The sequence below is a fragment of the Apium graveolens genome, chromosome 8 (genome assembly GCF_009905375.1).
Source record: "Apium graveolens cultivar Ventura chromosome 8, ASM990537v1, whole genome shotgun sequence".
NCBI classification, from domain to species: domain Eukaryota; kingdom Viridiplantae; phylum Streptophyta; class Magnoliopsida; order Apiales; family Apiaceae; genus Apium; species Apium graveolens.
Window position 1 is genome coordinate 198,389,907 of NC_133654.1, and position 20,014 is coordinate 198,409,920.

The 20,014-nt window shown below is 37.8% G+C and overlaps 1 protein-coding gene and 1 non-coding gene across 2 annotated transcripts; both read right to left on the reverse strand.

Annotated features, from left to right (window-relative positions):
* Nucleotides 1-669: 669 nt before the first annotated feature.
* Nucleotides 670-3,090, reverse strand: LOC141676482 (auxin-responsive protein IAA12). The gene is made up of 5 exons (XM_074482133.1): nucleotides 2,823-3,090; nucleotides 1,702-2,021; nucleotides 1,406-1,529; nucleotides 1,184-1,245; nucleotides 670-1,084 (listed from the first exon to the last, which is right to left on the reverse strand). The coding sequence occupies exons 1-5, from the start codon at nucleotides 2,999-3,001 to the stop codon at nucleotides 1,020-1,022; spliced, it is 750 nt and encodes a 249-aa protein (XP_074338234.1). The 5' UTR covers nucleotides 3,002-3,090; the 3' UTR covers nucleotides 670-1,019.
* Nucleotides 3,091-12,824: 9,734 nt separating this feature from the next.
* Nucleotides 12,825-12,931, reverse strand: LOC141681162 (small nucleolar RNA R71). The gene has a single exon (XR_012558604.1). It is a non-coding gene; the product is annotated as a small nucleolar RNA R71 (small nucleolar RNA).
* Nucleotides 12,932-20,014: the final 7,083 nt, after the last annotated feature.

The window sequence follows — 20,014 nt, forward strand, 5'->3', positions numbered from 1 at the left end:
TTTATATAACGAAGGATTCAGATACTTTGACCGGGTCTTACTCAGCCGATAGCCAGAGGCATCCTGTATCGTGTCTATGACATTGGTAACCTAATGTCAAATCGTTACATCATAGTAACATAATCTTTCAGCTAGTAGTATTTGCTAGTATCACAATTCACAATTGCTATCTTGGAAAAAACTGACTTGCGTAGATTTTTCGACAACACCTTACTCAGAATAACTGAAATTAAATTTTTTTAACAAAAATAATCCTAAACTTCAACTTAATCTTAAACAAGACCTATTGCTTACATCTGTTTTATCTGCATCTTAAAACTTTTGTATGTTTTATCAGAAATTCTCAGCTTTACAACATTTTTCCTCCATAGTTGGGTTGGTTGACAACAATAGTGATCAACCAGCCATAAGAAAGACAATCTTCTGCAGCGGAGCTTGGATCAAAACAGTTGATTTACTGAAAATTGTCTGATCAAACCTCCCTAATTTATATCATACATGAAATGTATTCAGCTGCTTAACTTCTTCCAAATCAATGCCTGAAAGCTCACATGACAGCACTTATTTTATCAACTTTGCAAAGTAACAGTAAGTGAAGACAATACAAGTTTCCGAAATATGAAAAAATCAATCATTAAAAAACATACAAAAAAAAAAAACACTAACGGCTGGAAGATGATAAGCTTCGTTCCAACATTAAGTGTCAAAGAAACCAAAACTTGCACAAGGATGTTGAATACTGAAAGCATTCTTATATTTACATTGTAATCAACTGGTAAATTAGCAAACTACTCAGCTGTAATAAACCTGTGTAGGAGAGCTAAAGGTGTGGTATGTTGGCTAAGAAGAAACTATGATAAAAACGAAGGTAGGCCTAAGCAGCCAGGAAACTTGTGGTAAATAGGTAAATAGCAAAATGCAGGCACTTCAAATAAACTAAAAAAGAAAAAAAAAATCCAAACTTAATGAACTTTTGAAAACTATATTTTCCTGTGAGTTTTTCTTCAGCTTTGTTGGAGTCACTTGCAGTGATGCTGAGGCAGCTTAGTTTTTTGTCTGTCATGTCTTTCTTGGAGCCTTGGAGCTGCAATATAAGTTTCGATTAAGAAGAAAATCATGGAAATATATAAAACTGTTGCAATACAGGTGCTTTTAGAACTAATTTACACTTTACGGCACGTACCTAGTCCATTAGCTTCGGATGTTTTCATGATTCTAAGCCTTTTTGCAGTATTTAGGAACATCCTGGGAAAATTTTTAAAGAACAGGAAATCAGAGGCATTGAAACCTTTTCAAGTGCTTTCTCCAATACTTTGTCAGCTAACTACTTGTTTTTCAGATTGATCATTCGCGTGTGTGTGTGTGTGTGTGTTCGAGTGTGTAGTAATGAGTTATATATGTATACCCCCACGGGACATCTCCAACAAGCATCCAGTCTCCTTCCTTATCTTCATAAGTGAGCACAAACTCAGAGGATCCATCCAAAAGCTTTGATGGTTGCACAGTTTGTTTATTCATTCCAGCAAGACCTAATTACACAAGGCTCAAACTTTTTATAAACAGAAGATAAACAATTTAGAAACATAATCCAGAACAAAATATCTGGACGCCAATTCTCATGAAGCAAATGGGCCAATTCACGTGTTATTGGGCATATCTCAACCTCTAAAGCAAGCTAGGTTATAAGGTTAAAGGACTTACTGTTAGGATTCATGGTTGTGGAGGACTTAAAGAACATCTCCTCAATTGTTCGAGCTAAAGTTTCATAACAAGCATGAACACTCAAATCTACTTTCCGTCCTATTTGTAATCCGTCCATATTCACCTTCACAAACTTAACAAGTCCTCTTTCTTTAGTAGTATCATTGTCGTCTCTTCCATGGTTAAGTTTCTTTGAAGAAATTTTACTTGTATCATTCACATCCATTTCCTTTTCTTCTTGATCACCATTTGAGGACTTTGTTTGGTTAATTATGTTGTTCATCCTGTAAGTCCTTATAGGTGGCCATCCTACAACCTGACTGTGTTTGGAAAGCAAAAAGTACATGAAAAATTAAGTTAACTAATCAGGAAAGAGTTGTGAAAAGCATGTTGAGATCCACAGGCTGAGAGGCTCTTAAACGAACAGTGTAAATATTTAATCATCTATATCAATTGTAAAATGTCTCGTTGTTTTCCATCATAAAATTGCTATAGAAACGTAAATATGAAGAACACTACTTCCTCCGTCCCTATTTATATTTCCATTTTGTTTTTTTAGTAGTCAAATTGACCAATTTTTGACTTAATATTAAGCAAATTATTGATTTTTGTTTTAAAATAGACTAAATATACTTTCTAATTTCTAATGAGATGTATATATTTTTTTATTATATTTATTATATGGTAGGTGTAAATTTCAATCAAAAAATGTTCAAGTTGAAGGGTCAAAAGTTTGAACGGGACATGTATTTAGGGATGCAGGGTGTAAACTCGAAGTTCATCAAACAAGAGTAATCAATATATTGAATCATAACAACCACATATAGTAACATATATGTATGTCCTAGCTAATTACTAATATCATACAAATATGGCTAAAATTTTCAACCCTCTCATTCACAGAACACAAGTAGTTGTTGTGACAACAAATTCACATTTGCGAAAGAGTAACTGAAATTACATATCAAAAGCAACCACAAATTGTTTGTAATAACCAAAAGAAAATCGAACAACACTATCAAAATGTATGAATGACAGTAACCTTGACAAATCAGAAAAACACAACTTAAAAGAAACTAAAGAATAAGAATACAAGATGCATGCAAGATATACTACAATACCTGACAACAGGAGGGCAAGCAGAGAAGTGAGAATGAGGAAGTGATGTTTTGGTGGCAGAAGGGAAATCTTTAGCAGTCCTTATTTTCTTAACATGCTCAGCAGTAGTACAAGAAGAGCCAGTATGAAGAGTCAAGCCCAGTTCAAGTTCACCCTCCTCATTCTGGTATGAAGAAGCCATTTTTGTCTACTTTACACTACTAGTATATATTTGTTGACAGAGAATGAAGTATATAAATATGTGTTAAGTTGAACTATACGGTTTTTACTTTGGTCAAACTTAAAACAAGGTTATAAATTATGTATGGAAAATTATATGAGGGGTTTGGATACTGCAAAATGGGGGACAAAAGTAAAAGGTAGACAAAGTGGGATTAGAGGGGGATGGTGGAAGAAGAAAGAGAGTAGTGATGGGAAGTGGGACCCAATATGTCTTCTCTTTTAGTGCTCCAAACAAATTCATCTTTCTTTCCTCCAAGTTTCAACTTGCTGGTGCCGGTGCCGGTGATTACGGGTGTACACGCGTCGGGTTGAGCGGGTGGGGAGAATTTAGCAACCCAACCCAATTAATTCGGATTTTTTAAAATTTCAACCCAACCTAAATTGTTTAAATTTATAACCCAACCCAATTTGTATACTGGTTTGGATCGGTTTGGTTCAGTTTGATGGGTTTATTAAATATACAAAATTAATATAAAAAATTATAATAAAACATAAGGTCTCAACGTTTAAAACACTTTAAAAATAGTTCAAAACAATATTACAATCCTCCATATTGAATAGTTTTAAGCATCTAATTTTCGACATAAAAAATACTAATAATATTGTTTACGCTTTAAATATTGGAATGAATTATAAATGCAAAAAATATAATACTAATCAAACATCTATTGTTCTTACGAAATAAACTATGAACACGGAGGTTATAAGAGTTACATTTAAAGTTAGAAATATATGGATCTATGTAAATAGCCTAAATATAATTTTAGATTAACTTATTTGCATGTACATATATATTTTAGTCGGGTTGGGTTGGATTGGTTTAAAATTATCGAAAATCATATACAATCCAATTAAATCGGGTTGACATTTTTTCAACCCAACTATATATCGGGTTAAAAAAAATCGGTTTGGTTCGGCCAAAATAAGGTTGGTTCGGTTTGGATTGATTGTGTTGGTCAAACCGTGTACACCCTGCCGGTGATATACATAAAGGGTTTGTAGTGTCTCCTTGGCATGTTATGCATTAAAATTTATATGTTGAAGTTTTTTATTAATATAATTGTTGTTGATACTTGAATTCATTACGGCCAACTAAAATAAGTCAAGTTTGTGTGTGTACCCATTGCCCATACATAATTTATATACTTTCTCCATTTTCATAATTCAAATACTCCCAGGGTCGCTTTCAATTATTTATATTTTTGTAGAGAGTTTCCGACATGTATTTTAAGGTGCATATAAAGTATATTTCTATAATTTTTTTTTATAATTTTATTTTTCTGAATAAAAATTAAAACATTCAACTTTTATTCAGAAAAAGAAAATTATAAAAAAAAGTTACAGAATCATACTTTATTTGCACCTTATAATGCGTGTCAGACACTCTCTTAAAAATATAAATAATCGAAAGAGACGGAGGGAGTAACTATTAATTAACAGGGTTTTAAGTTGGACCCAACCGAATCAGATCCTTTATGAACAAGTTCCGGTTCGAATTCGATATTTATAAATTAATTTAGCTACTGATTTAATTTAAATATTTCAAAATTTAAATTGAATAACTTGTTTAATTAGTATCGAGCTAATTGAGCGGATTTTAATAAAGCTGCTTGTGAATTTATTTTTACTAGCCAACTCATTAGTTTAAATATTATTAAAATTTAAAATATATATATTTTTTTAATCTATAAACAATAAAATAAAAATAATAATAATTTTAAACTTAAATAGAAACATTTAATTTAAACTCGAATAAAGATAAATTTTCAAGTTTTAAATAGAGTTGGACATATTATCAATCATCTCGACTCAGTTAACAAAACAGTTTCAACCTTTGTTAAAACTCCGGACTAATTTACAAGTGCAAGTGCTTTATAAATAAGTTTGAAGGGTTGTCAAAAAACATTCTTGATAACATTTTAGAATGTTAATTTGTTGAGTTGTCATCATTGAATTATTTTCCTCAAGCTATTAAAAGAAACTAAAAATGTTGTAAACTTGAAAAATAATGTAACACTGTTTTGTATAAAGATCTTCTAAAGTGTTTTGTTATTAATAAAATTCAAATTTATTATTATAAAATTTAGACCATAAATATAAAAACCTAATGCAGCACAAAACACACTTATGATGGAAGTTTTACTTTTTGAAAGGATTAGGAAAATCAATTATATAATAATAAATAATTGTATATTGCCCAGAGCCAGTGAACAAAGGAACATCGGACAACAAAGTTGAAAGCTCAAGACAGACCAGCCAAAAACTGATACACTTTAGTACAATTTAGTAAGAGTTTTAGATATGCCAGATGTTTGGACTTTGGCCACCTGGGCGTATATGTTCATTTGCATCTTTAGTTCTTTACACATGTTTTATCGTTAAATATATATTTTGAAAATAAAAGTTAACGTGCTATCTTCAAAATCATATATTTTACTATTTTAAATTAATGAACAGTCTTGGCTACCTCTAATTTATAGGATTTCCATCTATTTATGAAAATAACACCAAAGCCAAAAAAAGTAAATGAAATAAAATGTTAATTATGTACTTACTTTTTATATCTTTACATCGTTTGTTGTAAATTGGTTGTTTTCCTTTCGAAATGCTAATTTTTAAATAAAAATCGTACACTTTTGTTTTATTATAATATTCGTAAGCAAAGAACTATAATTAGATGATAGATTAAAATGAACACAATAATCAGCTATAATAAAAATACTCTTGATATATGGGGAAGATGACAGGTATTTGTACTCATATATACTAGTATATAAAAATATGTATACATGTATTATGCACCTATTCTCCGACAATAGCCATGTGATTAATAAAAAGGTTAGGTTTAAAATTAGGATAAACCTTTATAGGCAGAATCAAATAATGACAAAAGATCTTCAATTGAGGGGTTACAAGAGCAAGAAATCACGCGTGCAATACTTTAACCAACACAAGACCAAATTATTTCCTTTTCAGATTAATTTAATGTTTTCTCGTCTTTCCTTTTGCTTTTCAGATTTATTAATAAATTGAACCAATTTAATTAATCCTGTTTTTAAAAAATTGAACTTGTTAATTAAAAAAATTATTTTCAACCCAATTTTATCTTTTATACGTTGGGTCGGGTTGGGTCAAGTTTGTTTGAGTTAAAACTTGAATAAAATTATTTAAATATTTTTTAGGTATCAAAATTTCAAATAAATTTAATCCAAATTTGATGTAAAGTAATAGTACAACATAATTTAATAGAAAATAAATATTATTGGATACTGTACGTATCGTGTATTCTTCAATTTAAAGTTAATAAGTTATAGTATATTATCTGTAAAATAATAATATTATTTCAAATATATTAATTAATACGTTACATAAAATTAAAATTTTAAATAATAATACTATAATTATAAAATCGGGTTGGGTTAGTATGGGTTAAATTTTTTTAAATCTTTACCCAACCCATTATATTCGGGTCGACAAAAAATTAAATCAATTATATTTCGAGTTTTGGATAATTTGATCCGTCACCCAAAATAAGGGACGGGTTAGTCGATTTTATGATTTGATCGTTTTTTATTCACTCCTATCAGGTATGATCACGATTTATACAGTAATTTGCTGTTTGGTAGTCCAAATTTACTTCCAATTTTAAAATGGTGGATTTGGTTAAAAATTTGTAAATTTGTGATTAAAGTGTTTATTTTGTTCTGAAAATATTTTGAAAAATATGATATTGTATAACAGATTTTTTTGACAAATATAATTTATAATCTTATAAAGGAATCTGTTATAAAAAATTACCGCGATACGAGGATCGAATTATATTTTCAGGATGAGCGATAATCGAACACAGTACCTGAGATGACAGAGTATAAACTCGTAAACACTTGAGTTATCCAAATGTGCTCTTGTATAATAGGTTATATTAGTGTGAATTGTGTAACTGTTTTAGTTTTTGTATTTTGGTTTACATTTGATATTACATTTTAGGTTGTTTATTATGTTACAAATATATGGTTATAATTTTACAGAATGTTATTGTAAATATTTTTTAAATTCAAGTTGCAAACATGGTTGTAAAATGTTTCCAAAATTGCAGAATATATTTTTGCTAATATTTTTAAAAAATAATATTTTTTACGAAAAATTATAAACCTTGAGTATTTATGAAAAAATTTCATAAAAAAATTATTGAAAAATCTTAGGGTGTCAGCATGACTGAGTTTTTCTCTATGTATAGTTCTTTTTTTTAAAGAGGAGGGTATATTATAATTTCGGTTTGTCTATGCCCATGAGTACATGCTAAGAAAATGTGATTGTTGAGTTATAAAAATTTTATTAGTGAAAATTTTTGTATATGTAGAATCACTATTAATGAGCTCCCCACAAATATTTTGTATATGTAGAATCACTATTAATGAGCTCCCCACAAATATTTTGTAAACACCACATCAAACATTAACTCTTAATATGTGTCACGATAAATATTAGAAAAATCCTTCAAATTTTAATTAAAATGTTTGGAAATATAAATATTGGTGGTGTCAACTATTAACGAGACACAGAGCACATAAACTTGCTTTGGAAAGTTAGTAGGGACCTAAACAGCTAGGCTAGCTGGCTTTGGTTTGTAGGCACATCAAAAACAACTTTTTGCACCAGTTTAGTGCCTTGCATTCTCAAGTAGATTGATTGTAAAGAGAGGAATCGCATATGATGATGTTTTAGATGTATGCTGTGCATACACTTCCTAAGCTTCATGGCACCTCAAAGGACTCCTCGGCTCATTCGTTAAATATCAGCAATATTTCGTCTCGTGGATGATTGAAATTCTGGACTAATACTAAATTTGAATACAAAAGGATTTATATCTGTTATGCTTTAAATTTGGTATAAGCCATAGTTTGAGTGTGAGTCTGAGTCAGATAATATGGTCAAAATTGAGATATGTGCGTCTAAGATTGAGAAATTAACAAAGCCGGTTTCCATAAATATTAAAGTCAGAAGGCGCACCCTCACTGAATCAGAGAAGGCGCGCCCTAGACCCATGAGATTGGTTCGTCAACTACTTGTTTGGAGGATTTGGTTGACCCCTTTTTGTCAGAAGAAAGCGCGCCCTCAAAAGAGTCTGTTTGGTCGTTTGAGGATTATAGGGCGCGCCCTAAAAAAAGAAGTAAATTAATAAAATATTGGCTCGACGGCTTGGACGGGTTTTCTGGAGGATGCACGGAAGATGGAGATGATTATTACTAGCATGTTTGTTGCGTGTACTCTATTGAAGAACTCCTTCCTGTAATGCAACCATAGGAAGACAGTGTTCGTGGTTAGAGACCTCCAGGGGTATGCCTGAACGGAAGACCTCCTCCTGTAGTCAATGAGTCAGTGGGGATGTGGGGTGAATTCTGATGTGTGCTTTGGAAACTCTGTCTCTGTAGTCAACGGGTGTCCTCGTTGGGAGACTTCGGAGTATCCTGCACTTTGCACCCAAAAGTTTGTGATCACTTGTCCTGTAATCTGGTAGGGGCTCCTTATCCGGGGGACAAGGATGCATCTAACATTTGGAGTGAACCACGGCTATACCTGCGTACATGGATTAGAGAAACAGCTGGTAGCGGAGGGTGATTCTTGGCCAGGGAGATGCCTTATCTGTGAAGTCTCGAAGCCATGGATGAGCCTTGGGCCTTAGTGGCTGGGCCTCATCGGCGGACATTCCTAAAGCTAGAAGAAGACGGTTTCCAGTAGGTTTCCTACTGGGCCTCGGGACAAGAGATCTAAGCCCGTTATGTTTCTTGTTCCCCTAGAAATAGGGATACGTAGGCAAATTGTAAGGGGTTATAAGCGAGAGCACAAATGAGCCACCACTTACCCTAAGTAATCTCAGCCACCAATAATCACCACCACCAAACACCGTTCATACTTCCCGACGAACACTGTTCATAAGATCTGATGATTACTGTTCATGTTTTACGACGAAGAACCACCGTCACAGATCTTGTTTTTGGCTACGAACCTCAAACTTTGTTGCTCCCAAATTCCTCCTTCAACAAATTGGCGCTAGAAGGAGGGGCTAATCAAGATCTGCATCTAGGAGGAAAGATGTCTCAATATCGTGATGAAAGTTCTTATGATAGAGAAAGCTCCAATGATGGATCTGACCAGGGATATGATGAACCTTATGTTCCTAATCCGGTGAATCGTCCAACCTCGAATGTTGGTGGCCATCCATCACTCTTGATCAGCAACGCAGATTTGTTGGAGCAGCTCTATCGCATGGATGATGTCTTAAACGACTTCGACTCGAGGTTGAGTACCGTGGAGCGACGTAAGACAAGAAGATGCCTTCGCCGTAACCGCCCTGCTCACGCACCTGAGAAAGCTCCCATGACTGATGCTCCGGTTGGCCGTGGCCAATCAGGAGGCGAACGTGTGGAAATAACGCCGCGACGCCTGGTTTACTTCAACGATACCACCCCGATCGTTGAACTTATTGATGAAGATACTAATGGATAAGAGGTGCCGCAGACTGATAACCGAGTAGTCACCCTCCCGCACCGACCCGGGCATACTCTTGATGAACGTCGGCAAACAGAGTCTATCCCAGTAAATGAACAACGAGGTTTCGCTGCTTTGAAGGATCGCTTGGGGATCCGCTTGGGAGATGATGATATGAGAATATTACTGTTAGAATGGCAGAGAGATTGGCAGAGAGATGCCGATCGCGGAGAAGTGATGCCCCGTGGTTCACCGTGTGTACCCCTGAATTCCCTTGAGAATCAGAAGCGGCACCGTGACCATGAGAGAGCTCCTCCCCGCGGATCGAGGGACCAGTATGGTTGAGGATACGGAAGTGACCGTTGGAGAAGATCCCAATGGAGGGGAAGAGGCGGAGGCCGAGCAGGTACTTGGACGGGTATCTCCGCGACAACTATCGTGGCTATAGGGATACTCGCACCTATGACCGTGTTGAAAGAGATAGCTATGCAAGGGATGATGGTCGTAGGGACATCCAGGACTATGATCGCGAGACTCCTCGAGGCCGTGACCGAAATCAAGGAGAAAATCCGGAAGGAGATCAAGGGCCAAACCAAGATGTCATAGTGATACCTGGGGGATGATAAGGGGATACCCAAAACGCTAATCAACAACAGGCTCCTCCAGGTGGAGATCGGGTAGTACTACCTTCGCCTCAGCCCCAGGGTCCACAACCTCACATGCAGACTATCCCGGGCGTAGGAACTTTTAATGTGGATGATCTGAAAAGGCTGCTCAATCACTTGAAAGGGAGAGTAACGACCACGGTCGAAATTCCTTCGCCATTCTCTGCGGCAGTAAGAGAGGCTCAGTTGCCGGCCGGATATCGTAACACGACTAGCGATCTCCGTTTCCATGGGAGTTAAGATCCTGTGGAATTCTTGGGTCGATTCAATATAGAGATGACGTGTATCAAGTTCCAGACTTGGCTTGATGCTGACTCTTGGCGGCAACTTTCGGGAAAAGCGCACAACAATGGTTTCAAAAGCTTGGACCGGGGGTAATCACTTCTTCGGACCAAATAAAAACCCTGTTCCTGACCAAGTTCCAAGCAGCTCTGAGATATGCTCCGTCTGTTACTACTCCGGCCAATTTCAAACAAAGGGAGAATGAAAGCTTGACATCCTACTTTAAAAGGTTCAACACTGAGTCCTGTTAAGTGGCGTTTATGACACTTATTTATGTTCTAATAAGTTTTGAGTTGGTGTATTTGTACTCGGGTTGTTTGTGTTTTAACGTGTTTTCAAGTATTTTTGCATTTCAGGCTTTACTTCATGAATTAGCATTGTTTTGATGCTAATATGGTGTTTAGGATGTGTTGAAATAAAAGCTTGAAAGATTGGCTCGAAGCTGCAAGGAATAAAGAAGAAGAAAAAAATCAAGTTTTGGCAGAAGGCAGGCGCGCCCGCGCTGGTGTTGTGTGCGGCCGCGCCGGGGGAACAGAAAGTCAGCGCGCCCGCGCTGGGTCGGGATAAACAAATCCTGATTCTTTTGCAATTAGAATTCTAGACTCCTGGGATGCATGGACTGCTATTAAACATAACTTAGGTCATTTTTCAATACATATATTCAGAGATTCTGAGTTTTCAAGACATCAAGGAAGGAGAAGACGGCAAGAGACCTTTTGGCACAATTCAACAATGGCGAAGACGAACTAGTTTATTCTTGTGAATCTTTATTTTGAGTTGTAATTTGGATGCTTGTTTCTTGTTTTGCTGAACCTATATTCTTGTATGTACTGGGTTTTATTTATTCGTATAAAGACTACGTTTGTTTATCAAGTTTTCATTGGAACCCACGTTGGCGATGAGTTCGATTATGGGCTAATCGTTATCGTGGGGTTCTAGCGGATTTATTTATGGATTTCTTTAGTTAAATTATTTGATGCCTTAGTATGCGGTGATTGTATGATATCCTAGTATTGGTTGTGATTATTCGTCTTGTGAGAGTCGCGAACTTATAAGATAGTGTGTTAATTCTTAATGAAGTGAAAGTGAATTTAAGGATTTAGAACTTGCCATGATAGCATAGGTTCATGTATTGTTATGCATGATTCGTAGGTAATTTTAACCATCTTACTTGCCCTATGTAATCAAGATAGATAACTTGTGCTTAAACCGTTATGTTGTCAAATTCTATAGACATATAGGGTCTCAATATAATTGGTACCTATTCAGCTTCTATCTCTTTTGTGGATGTCTGGTAGAATGGTACTCGTGCAACAAAAATTGGCGTTTATCAGTTTCGTGTTGTCTGATTAGTGTCATCACCATTGCATGCTAAGGTTGAGAATAATAAGGCTATTGAATGAAGTACTTAATGAAGTTAGAATCCCATGTCTGTCATATATATTAACTCAGTTTATCTTATTCTCGTAGTTATAATAGTAAGCGTAATTCTTAGTTATAAATATTCTCAATTTGTTATCGTCTTAGCATTGAATAATAAACATACATTGTTGCTTAGGTGCGTAATTTATATAGTTAACCAATACAGTCTCTGTGGGATCGATTCTGATTTATATCTTATACTACTTGCGAACTCGTATACTTGCATGTAATATTAGCGCGTATTTAGCGACTAACAAGTTTTTGGCACTGCTGCCGGGGACTGCAGTGTTAATTACTAGTTTATGTGCTTTCCATCAGTGGTCGTTAAAGTTCATTGACTCGGACATTGTTACTTATTTGTTTCCTTGTTTTATTTCAGGTGATCTAGTGAGGGTGTATGCATACGCGTTCGCGTACTCGTAAGAGAACATGGATAAAGCCGATGAAGAACTTGTGGTAGTTCATAGGGAAGTTTTTGAGGAAGAAAAGAAGGTAGAAGAAGAAGAGAAAGTTGAAGAGCCAATTGTAGTAGCTATGGGTGATCAACCAGAAAATCCGAAGGCTTTGCTGGACTATTCTAAGCCTAAGATTAATGACATTCAGTCTAACATCATTAGACCAGCCATAGCGGCTAAAACTTTTGAGATCAAGTCAAGCACGATCCAGATGATACATAACTCAGTTCAGTTTGGGGGTTCTCCTACCGAAGACCCCAACATGCACATCAGGGATTTCATTGAGATCTGCGACACTTTTAAGTTCAATGATGTGACTGAAGATGCTATCAAGCTGCGACTCTTCCCATTCTCTTTGAGGGACAAAGGTAAGTACTGGTTACACTCTCTACGGGAAGGGTCTATCATAACTTGGGAAGATCGTGCTCCAAAGTTTCTCACTAAATTTTTTCCCATGACGAAGACTGCAACAATCATGAATGCTCTTACCCAGTTTGCGTAACAAACTGGAGAATCTCTGTGTGAGGCTTGTGATCGATATAAGGAGATGCTAAGGAAGTGCCCACACCATGGCATGCCTGATTGGATGATTATCAACTGTTTCTATAATGGATTGGGTCCTACTTCTAGGCCCATGCTTGATGAAGCATCAGGAGGAGCCTTGTGGGCTAAGAGCTATGATGAAGCTTACGAACTTATTGAACTGATGGCTGCTAATGAGTACCAGAATCCTTCCTAGAGACTGACTCAGGGAAAAGTTGCAGGAATTCTGGAGTTGGATGCAGCAAATGCTATAACTGCCCAACTTAAGGCTTTGACAATGAAGGTGGACACTTTGAATTATTATAGAGTTAATCAAATCACTCGTATCTGTGAGCTTTGTGCTGGTGCCCATGAGACTGATCAATATGCAATTTCGAATGGAATTAGCTCAGTTCGTGAGCAACTTTCAGCGATCGCAACAACCTGTGCCAGCCACCTATCATCCAAACAACCGCAATCATCCTAATTTTAGTTGGAGCAATGCTCAAAATGCGGTTCAACAACCTTATCATCAGTATTCAGCTAAGCAGTACAACCTCCCTGGTTTTCAGCAACCGCAGTATGCACCAAAATAACAACTCCAGTTGCAACAAGCTAATAAAAAATCTGAATTAGAGGAGTTGAAGCTTATGTGCAAGAGCCAAGCCGTTTCTATCAAGACCTTAGAAAATCAAATTGGGCAAATTTCCAATGCCTTGCTAAATCGTCAGCCTGGTACACTACCTAGTGACACTGAAGTGCCAAGAAAGAAGGAAGCTAAAGAGCAGGTAAAGGCAATCACTTTGAGGTCTGGAAAGGTTGCTAATCCCGAACAAACTCAAGAGTTGACTGAAAAAGCTGGAGCTGAGAAAGAAGTAGAGCAGCAGGATGAAGAAGTAGAACCAAGGAAGACTACTGTTGAGCACACTCCTCCTGAGGGTAATACAGGGGAGAAATATATCTATCCTCCATCGCCTTTTCCTAAGAGGCTGTAGAATAAAAAGCTGGACAAGCAATTCGAGAAGTTTCTGGAGGTGTTCAAGAAACTTCATATCAACATACCTTTCACTAAGGCTCTCGAGCAGATGCCTAGTTATGCAAAGTTTATGAAAGGTATCCTCTCTCGGAAGGTGAAACTAGACGATTTAGAGACTGTCGCTCTTACGGAGGAATGCAGTGCTGTGCTGCAGCAGAAGTTGCCTCCGAAGCTTAAAGATCCAGGAAGCTTCACTATTCCATGTACTATTGGAAAAGTATATTTCGACAGATGCTTGTGTGACTTGGGAGCTAGCATCAATCTGATGCCTTTGTCAATTTTCAAGCAATTGGGCTTACCTGATCCCGAACCAACTTACATGACCTTACAATTGGTCGACCGTTCTATTACATATCCGAGAGGTATTGTGGAGGATGTCTTGGTCAAGGTGGATAAACTCATCTTCCCCGCTGATTTTGTCATTCTTGATTTTGAGGAGGACAAGAAGATTCCCATAATCTTGGGAAGGCCTTTCTTGGAAACTAGCAGAACCTTGATTGATGTACAGAAGGGTGAGCTTACAATGTAAGTGTTGGATCAGGATGTGACTTTCAATGTGTTCAATGCTATAAAATTTCCTACTGATAATGAGGAGTGCCTAAAAGTCGAGTTGGTCGATTCGGTGGTCACATCGGAACTTGATCAAATGCTAAGATCTGATGTCTTAGAAAAAACCTTGTTGGGAAATTCAGACAGTGAAGATGATGAAGGTGATGAGCAACTGTAGTATTTGAATGCTTCTCCCTGGAAAAGGAAGATCAATATGCCTTTTAAATCTCTTGGAATGGAAGAATTGAGCAAGTCTCCTAAACGCCTCAAGCCTCCTATTGAGGAAGCTCCCACTCTTGAGCTTAAGCCTTTACCTGAATATTTGAGGTATGCTTTTTTAGGTGATGCATCTACTCTTCCTGTTATTATTGCATCTGACCTTTCAGGTAGCGATGGGGAAAAACTTTTGAGAATTCTGATAGATTTCAAATCGACAATTGGATGCACTATAGCAGATATCAAGGGAATCAACCCTTCTTACTGCATGCATAAAATTCTGCTAGAAGAAGGTAGCAAACCTACAGTCGAGCAGCAAAGAAGACTTAATCCAATCATGAAGTAAGTAGTAAAGAAGGAAATTCTGAAGTGGCTAGATGCATGGATCATTTATCCTATCTCTGACATTTTATGGGTAAGCCCGGTTCAATGTGTACCAAAGAAAGGTGGTCTCACTGTGGTAGCAAATGAGAAGAATGAGCTTATTCCTACACGGACAGTCACGGGGTGGAAATCTTTATGGACTACAGGAAGTTAAACAAGGCCACTAGGAAGGATCACTTCCCCTTACCCTTCAATGATCAGATGCTTGACAGGTTGGCTGGTCATGAGTACTATTGTCTTCTGGATGGTTATTCAGGTTATAATAAGATTTATATCGCTCCAGAAGATCAGGAGAAAACTGCCTTTACTTTTCCATCGGTACATTCGCCTTTAGATGATTTTCTTTCGGTCTGTGTGGTGCACCAGCCACATTTCAGCGATGTATGATGGCCATCTTTTCTGACATGATTGGCCAGAATGTGGAAGTGTTCTTGGATGGCTTCTCAGTCTTTGGCGATTCTTTTGATGAATGCTTACAAAATCTTGGACACGTCCTCAAGAGGTACGTTGAGACCAATCTAGTTCTCAATTGGGAGAAATGTCACTTCATGGTGCATCAAGGCATAATTATCGGGCACAAGGTTTCTAGTAAGGGTCTTGAGGTGGATAAGACCAAGGTAGGGGTCATTGAGAATCTCCCCCCACCTATTTCTGTCAAGGGAATTCGCAATTTTCTTGGTCACACAGGTTTCTACAGGCGTTTCATCAAGGATTTCTCGAAAATTTCAAAGCCATTGTGTAGTTTACTAGAGAAAGATGTTCCTTTTAAATTTGATGACGAGTGCCTTGCAGCGTTTGAGACATTGAAGAAGAGTCTAATCATGATACCTGTCATAACATCACCTAATTGGAATGAACCTTTTTGAGATGATGTGCGATGCAAGTGATTATGCAGTTAGAGCAGTTCTTGGGCAGAGGAAGAACAACATATTTCATGTGGTCTACTATGATAGTAAGACCCTCAACGGTGCTCAACTGAATTATACTACTACATAGAAAGAAATTTTGGCTATTGTCTACGGTTTTGAGAAATTTTGATCTTATCTACTTGGGACTAAGGTGACAGTGTTCACTGATCACGCTGCAATTCGATATCTCGTCTCGAAGAAGGACTCGAAGCCTAGATTGATTCGATTGGTTCTTTTACTCTAAGAATTTGAACTAGAGATCAAGGACAGAAAAGGAACTGAAAATCAAGTTGCTGATCATCTCTCGCGTTTAGAGAATCCTAATGCTACTTCATTGGATACAACATTGATAAATGAGTGTTTTCCCGACGAGCAACTGTTTGGAGTGTAAGAAGAAGAGCCATGGTTTGCAGACATTGTGAACTACCTTGTGAGTAACATCATGCCTCTCGACTTATCTTATGCTCAAAGGAAGAAGTTTCTGCATGAAGTGAAGTGGTATATGTGGGATGAGCCGTTTCTTTTTCGCCAGGGAGCTGACCAAATCATCAGGAGATGTATTCCTTACAGCGAAATGGTGGGGGGGGGATCTTGCTAGATTTCCACTCAAAGGCTTATGGAGGACATTATGATGGAGAAAAGACATCAGCTCGTGTTCTTCAAGCAGGTTTCTTTTGGCCGACATTGTTTAAAGATGCTCATCAATTCATTTTGAAATGTGATCGGTGTCAACATGTGGGTAATATGTCCAAGAGGGATGAGATGCCTCTTAATGTGCTTCTCAAGGTTGAGGTCTTCGATGTTTGGGGAATTGACTTCATGGGGCCATTTGTCTCATCTTACAACAATCAGTATATCCTGTTGGCGGTTGATTATGTGTCAAAATGGGTTGAAGTTAAGGCGTTGCCAACGAACGATGCGAAAGTGGTGCTTAATTTTCTTCACAAGCAGATATTCACAAGGTTTGGAACTCCAAGAGTCATAATCAGTGATGAGGGGTCGCATTTTTACAATCGCAAGTTTACTGCTATGATGAAAAGGTATAATGTGAATCATCGCATTACTACGGCTTATCATCCTCAGACAAATGGTCAAGCTGAGGTATCTAACAAAGAGATCAAGCACATTTTAGAGAAAGTATTGTGTCCATCAAGGAAGGATTGGTCTTTGAAGCTTGATGAAGCTGTTTGGACGTATAGAACAACATAAAAGACTCCATTGGGAATGTCGCCGTTTCAATTGGTCTATGGCAAGGGGTGTCATTTGCCCTTGGAGCTCGAGCATAAAGCATACTGGGCTTTAAAGAAATTGAATCTGGACTTGGATGCAGCTAGAAAGAAAATGATGCTTCAATTGAACGAACTTGACGAATTTTGACTTCAAGCTTATGAGAACAACAAAATGTACAAGGAGAAAGTCAAGAGGTGGCACGATCGGGGTCTAGTGCTCAAGAAATTTGTGTCGGGGCAACAAGTGCTTTTATTTAACTCTCGTCTCCGTCTTTTTCCTGAAAAGTTGAAGTCAAGATGGTCAGGTCCTTTTATTGTCAAAACTGTGTTTCCATATGAAGCGGTGGAAATTTTTGAGAATGATCCGGGCCAAGCGTTTAAGGTAAATAGTCAACGGTTGAAGCATTATTATGGTGATACGACAAACCGCGAGGTGGTTAGTGTCGCTTTATTGTCCACTTGATCTCGAGATTCTACATCGAGCTAACGACGTAAAAGAAGCACTTCTTGGGAGGCAACCCAAGTTTGTTGTACGATAGTAGGTAGAGGAAGCAAGAAGAAAGGAACAAATCACAAAAAATCAGAAAAAGAAAAAAATTCAGGGCCAAGTATAGAAGCTGGGCGCGCCCGCGCTGATCTAACGCGCGGCCGCGCTGTTTTTCCAGTAGCTGAGCATGCCTGCGCTGTCATAGCGCGCGGCCGCGCTGGTTTTCCAGAAGTAGAGCGCGCCCGCGCTGTATTAGCGCGTGGCCGCGCCGAGTCTCTGTTCAGAAAAAAATAAAAACAGCAGTTTATTAGAGAAAATCTCAATTTTAATTCCAAAATCAACTCTAACCTGATTTTTATCCTCCACACCCCATAATTCCCTCTCCTAATCAATTCCATTATTCCCACGATTCCCATAATCAATCCCACTTCTATTCCTTATCAAATTCACACCCCTCCACCTATAAGTACATACACTTGCATACATCTTCTCCACCAATTCACAAACTCTCAACACATATTCTCTCTAAACACTTAAGTTGTTAGTCTATCTTATTCAATCTCGATGGCACCCAAAAGGCAGAGAACTCAAGTTAGAAGCAACACCACCAATTCAACATCTGCTGGTGGTGTGAGGCCTAGGTTTTCTACTCCTGAGGCTGAGGAGGAGTATACGAGACTTCTCTCGAAGCCTATTTCTAAGGAGAGAGGATCTCTGCCATCCGGGAGGGATGGTAAGTTATTGGAGATGATTTTGGAGATGGGCTGGGTTCCTTTTTGTGAGGCTCCCGCTGCTGTGCCCATGAGTGTTGTACGGGAGTTTTATGCCAATGCCAAGGCGAAGAAGAATGGCTTTACGGTGGTGAGGGGGATGACTGTCGAGTAAAGTGCTGATGCTATAAGGAGGGTGATTGAGCAGCCCACGAGGAAGCCCGAACATGACACTTGGAACGATAAGACTCCGGAGGACTTTAACTTGGATCTGATCACTGCTACTCTATGTGTGCCTGAGACTCATTGAAAGTCCAAGATGGGCACTATTGATTACTCCACGTTCCCTGCTTCATGCATGAACAGGTTTGCACGAGCTTGTAACTCATTTATTTGTGCTAACATCATGCCATCTTCGCATGTGCATGAGATTACTGTGGAGCATGCTCGTCTGCTATGGGGTATTCTTCAGGGTGATTACATTGATTTGGGGATGGTGATCTATCAAGGGATCTTGAGATTTTTGAGGGGAGGTACTACAGGTGCTATTCCTTATGCGTTCATTGTGACGAAGTTGTGCGTGGCGGTTGGTGTTCATTGGCCCGCACATGAGCAGCTGCAACTTCCTAGTGCTCCTATCGACAGTTCTACGCTGCACAACATGGTTTAGTGGTATGGCGGCAAGCCCGATCCTAAGGGGCTTGGTTATTCTTATGATCATCTACCAGGAGGACGTCCATCCACTCAGTCATATGCTGGTGGTACACAGCTGGCTAGCAAGGTGGCTTGGAGAGCCGAGCTGGGCGAGGAGGCCGGTCCACTACAGCAGCAACAACAGTAGGAGGAGGCAGCAGGAGCAGATATGGGAGCTGGTTTGAGTTCGGCGCAGTATAGGCATCTTGCGAGGATGATGGATACGATACACGACATCCACAATCGGTTTGCACGTGATCTCACCCAGGCACTTGGGACTGCATTTAGAGCCACCAGAGTTGACATTCATTGGCCATTTTTTGGTGAGGATTCCATGTATCCACCTCCGGACATACCGGACACTCCACCCGTTGAGGGTGATGATTTTGATTCTGAGTAGGTATGCCTGATTCCTTACTATTACCTTCACTGAGGACAGTGAATATTTTAAGTTTGAGGGTAGTAGTTTAAGGAATATGTTTGTGTGAGTCACATATAGTTTGCATGTTCATGTTAGTTTTATTTCATATAGTTGCATATATTTTGTCATGTAGTTTTTTTTATATTTTCTTTTTGGTAGTTTTTATGATAGTTTGTTCATGTAGTTTCATGCATTTGCATTATATCATGATTCTCTTAGATAATTTTTCCGATTAATTGGTGATATTGATGCAAGTAGTGATGTCGAATTTAGTAATGTTGAGTCTTATTGGATTGATTTGCATGCTAAAGACATTTATATTTCACTAAGTCATATAGGTTGCTACAATGGTAGATCATAGTCAAGATTTGTTGGTTTGTCGAGGTTTAATCGCTTGTTTATATTTAGAATTTAGGGTATTCTATTAATAATAAAAGACATGGATATTTAGAAATCGGAGAATTGGATTTCATTGCTAGTTGTGTGGCTAAGTTTCGAATGGCT

What these genes read in the sequence shown, in the direction of transcription:
- LOC141676482 (XM_074482133.1), bottom strand. Translation starts at nt 3,001, where the DNA reads ATGGCTTCTTCATACCAGAATGAGGAGGGTGAACTTGAACTGGGCTTG. An exon ending in CACAACCATGAATCCTAACA is followed by an intron (nt 1,530 to 1,701) that starts GTAAGTCCTTTA and finishes TTGTGTAATTAG; the next exon opens with GTCTTGCTGGAATGAATAAA. An exon ending in GTTGGAGATGTCCCGTGGGG is followed by an intron (nt 1,246 to 1,405) that starts GTATACATATAT and finishes AAATTTTCCCAG; the next exon opens with GATGTTCCTAAATACTGCAA.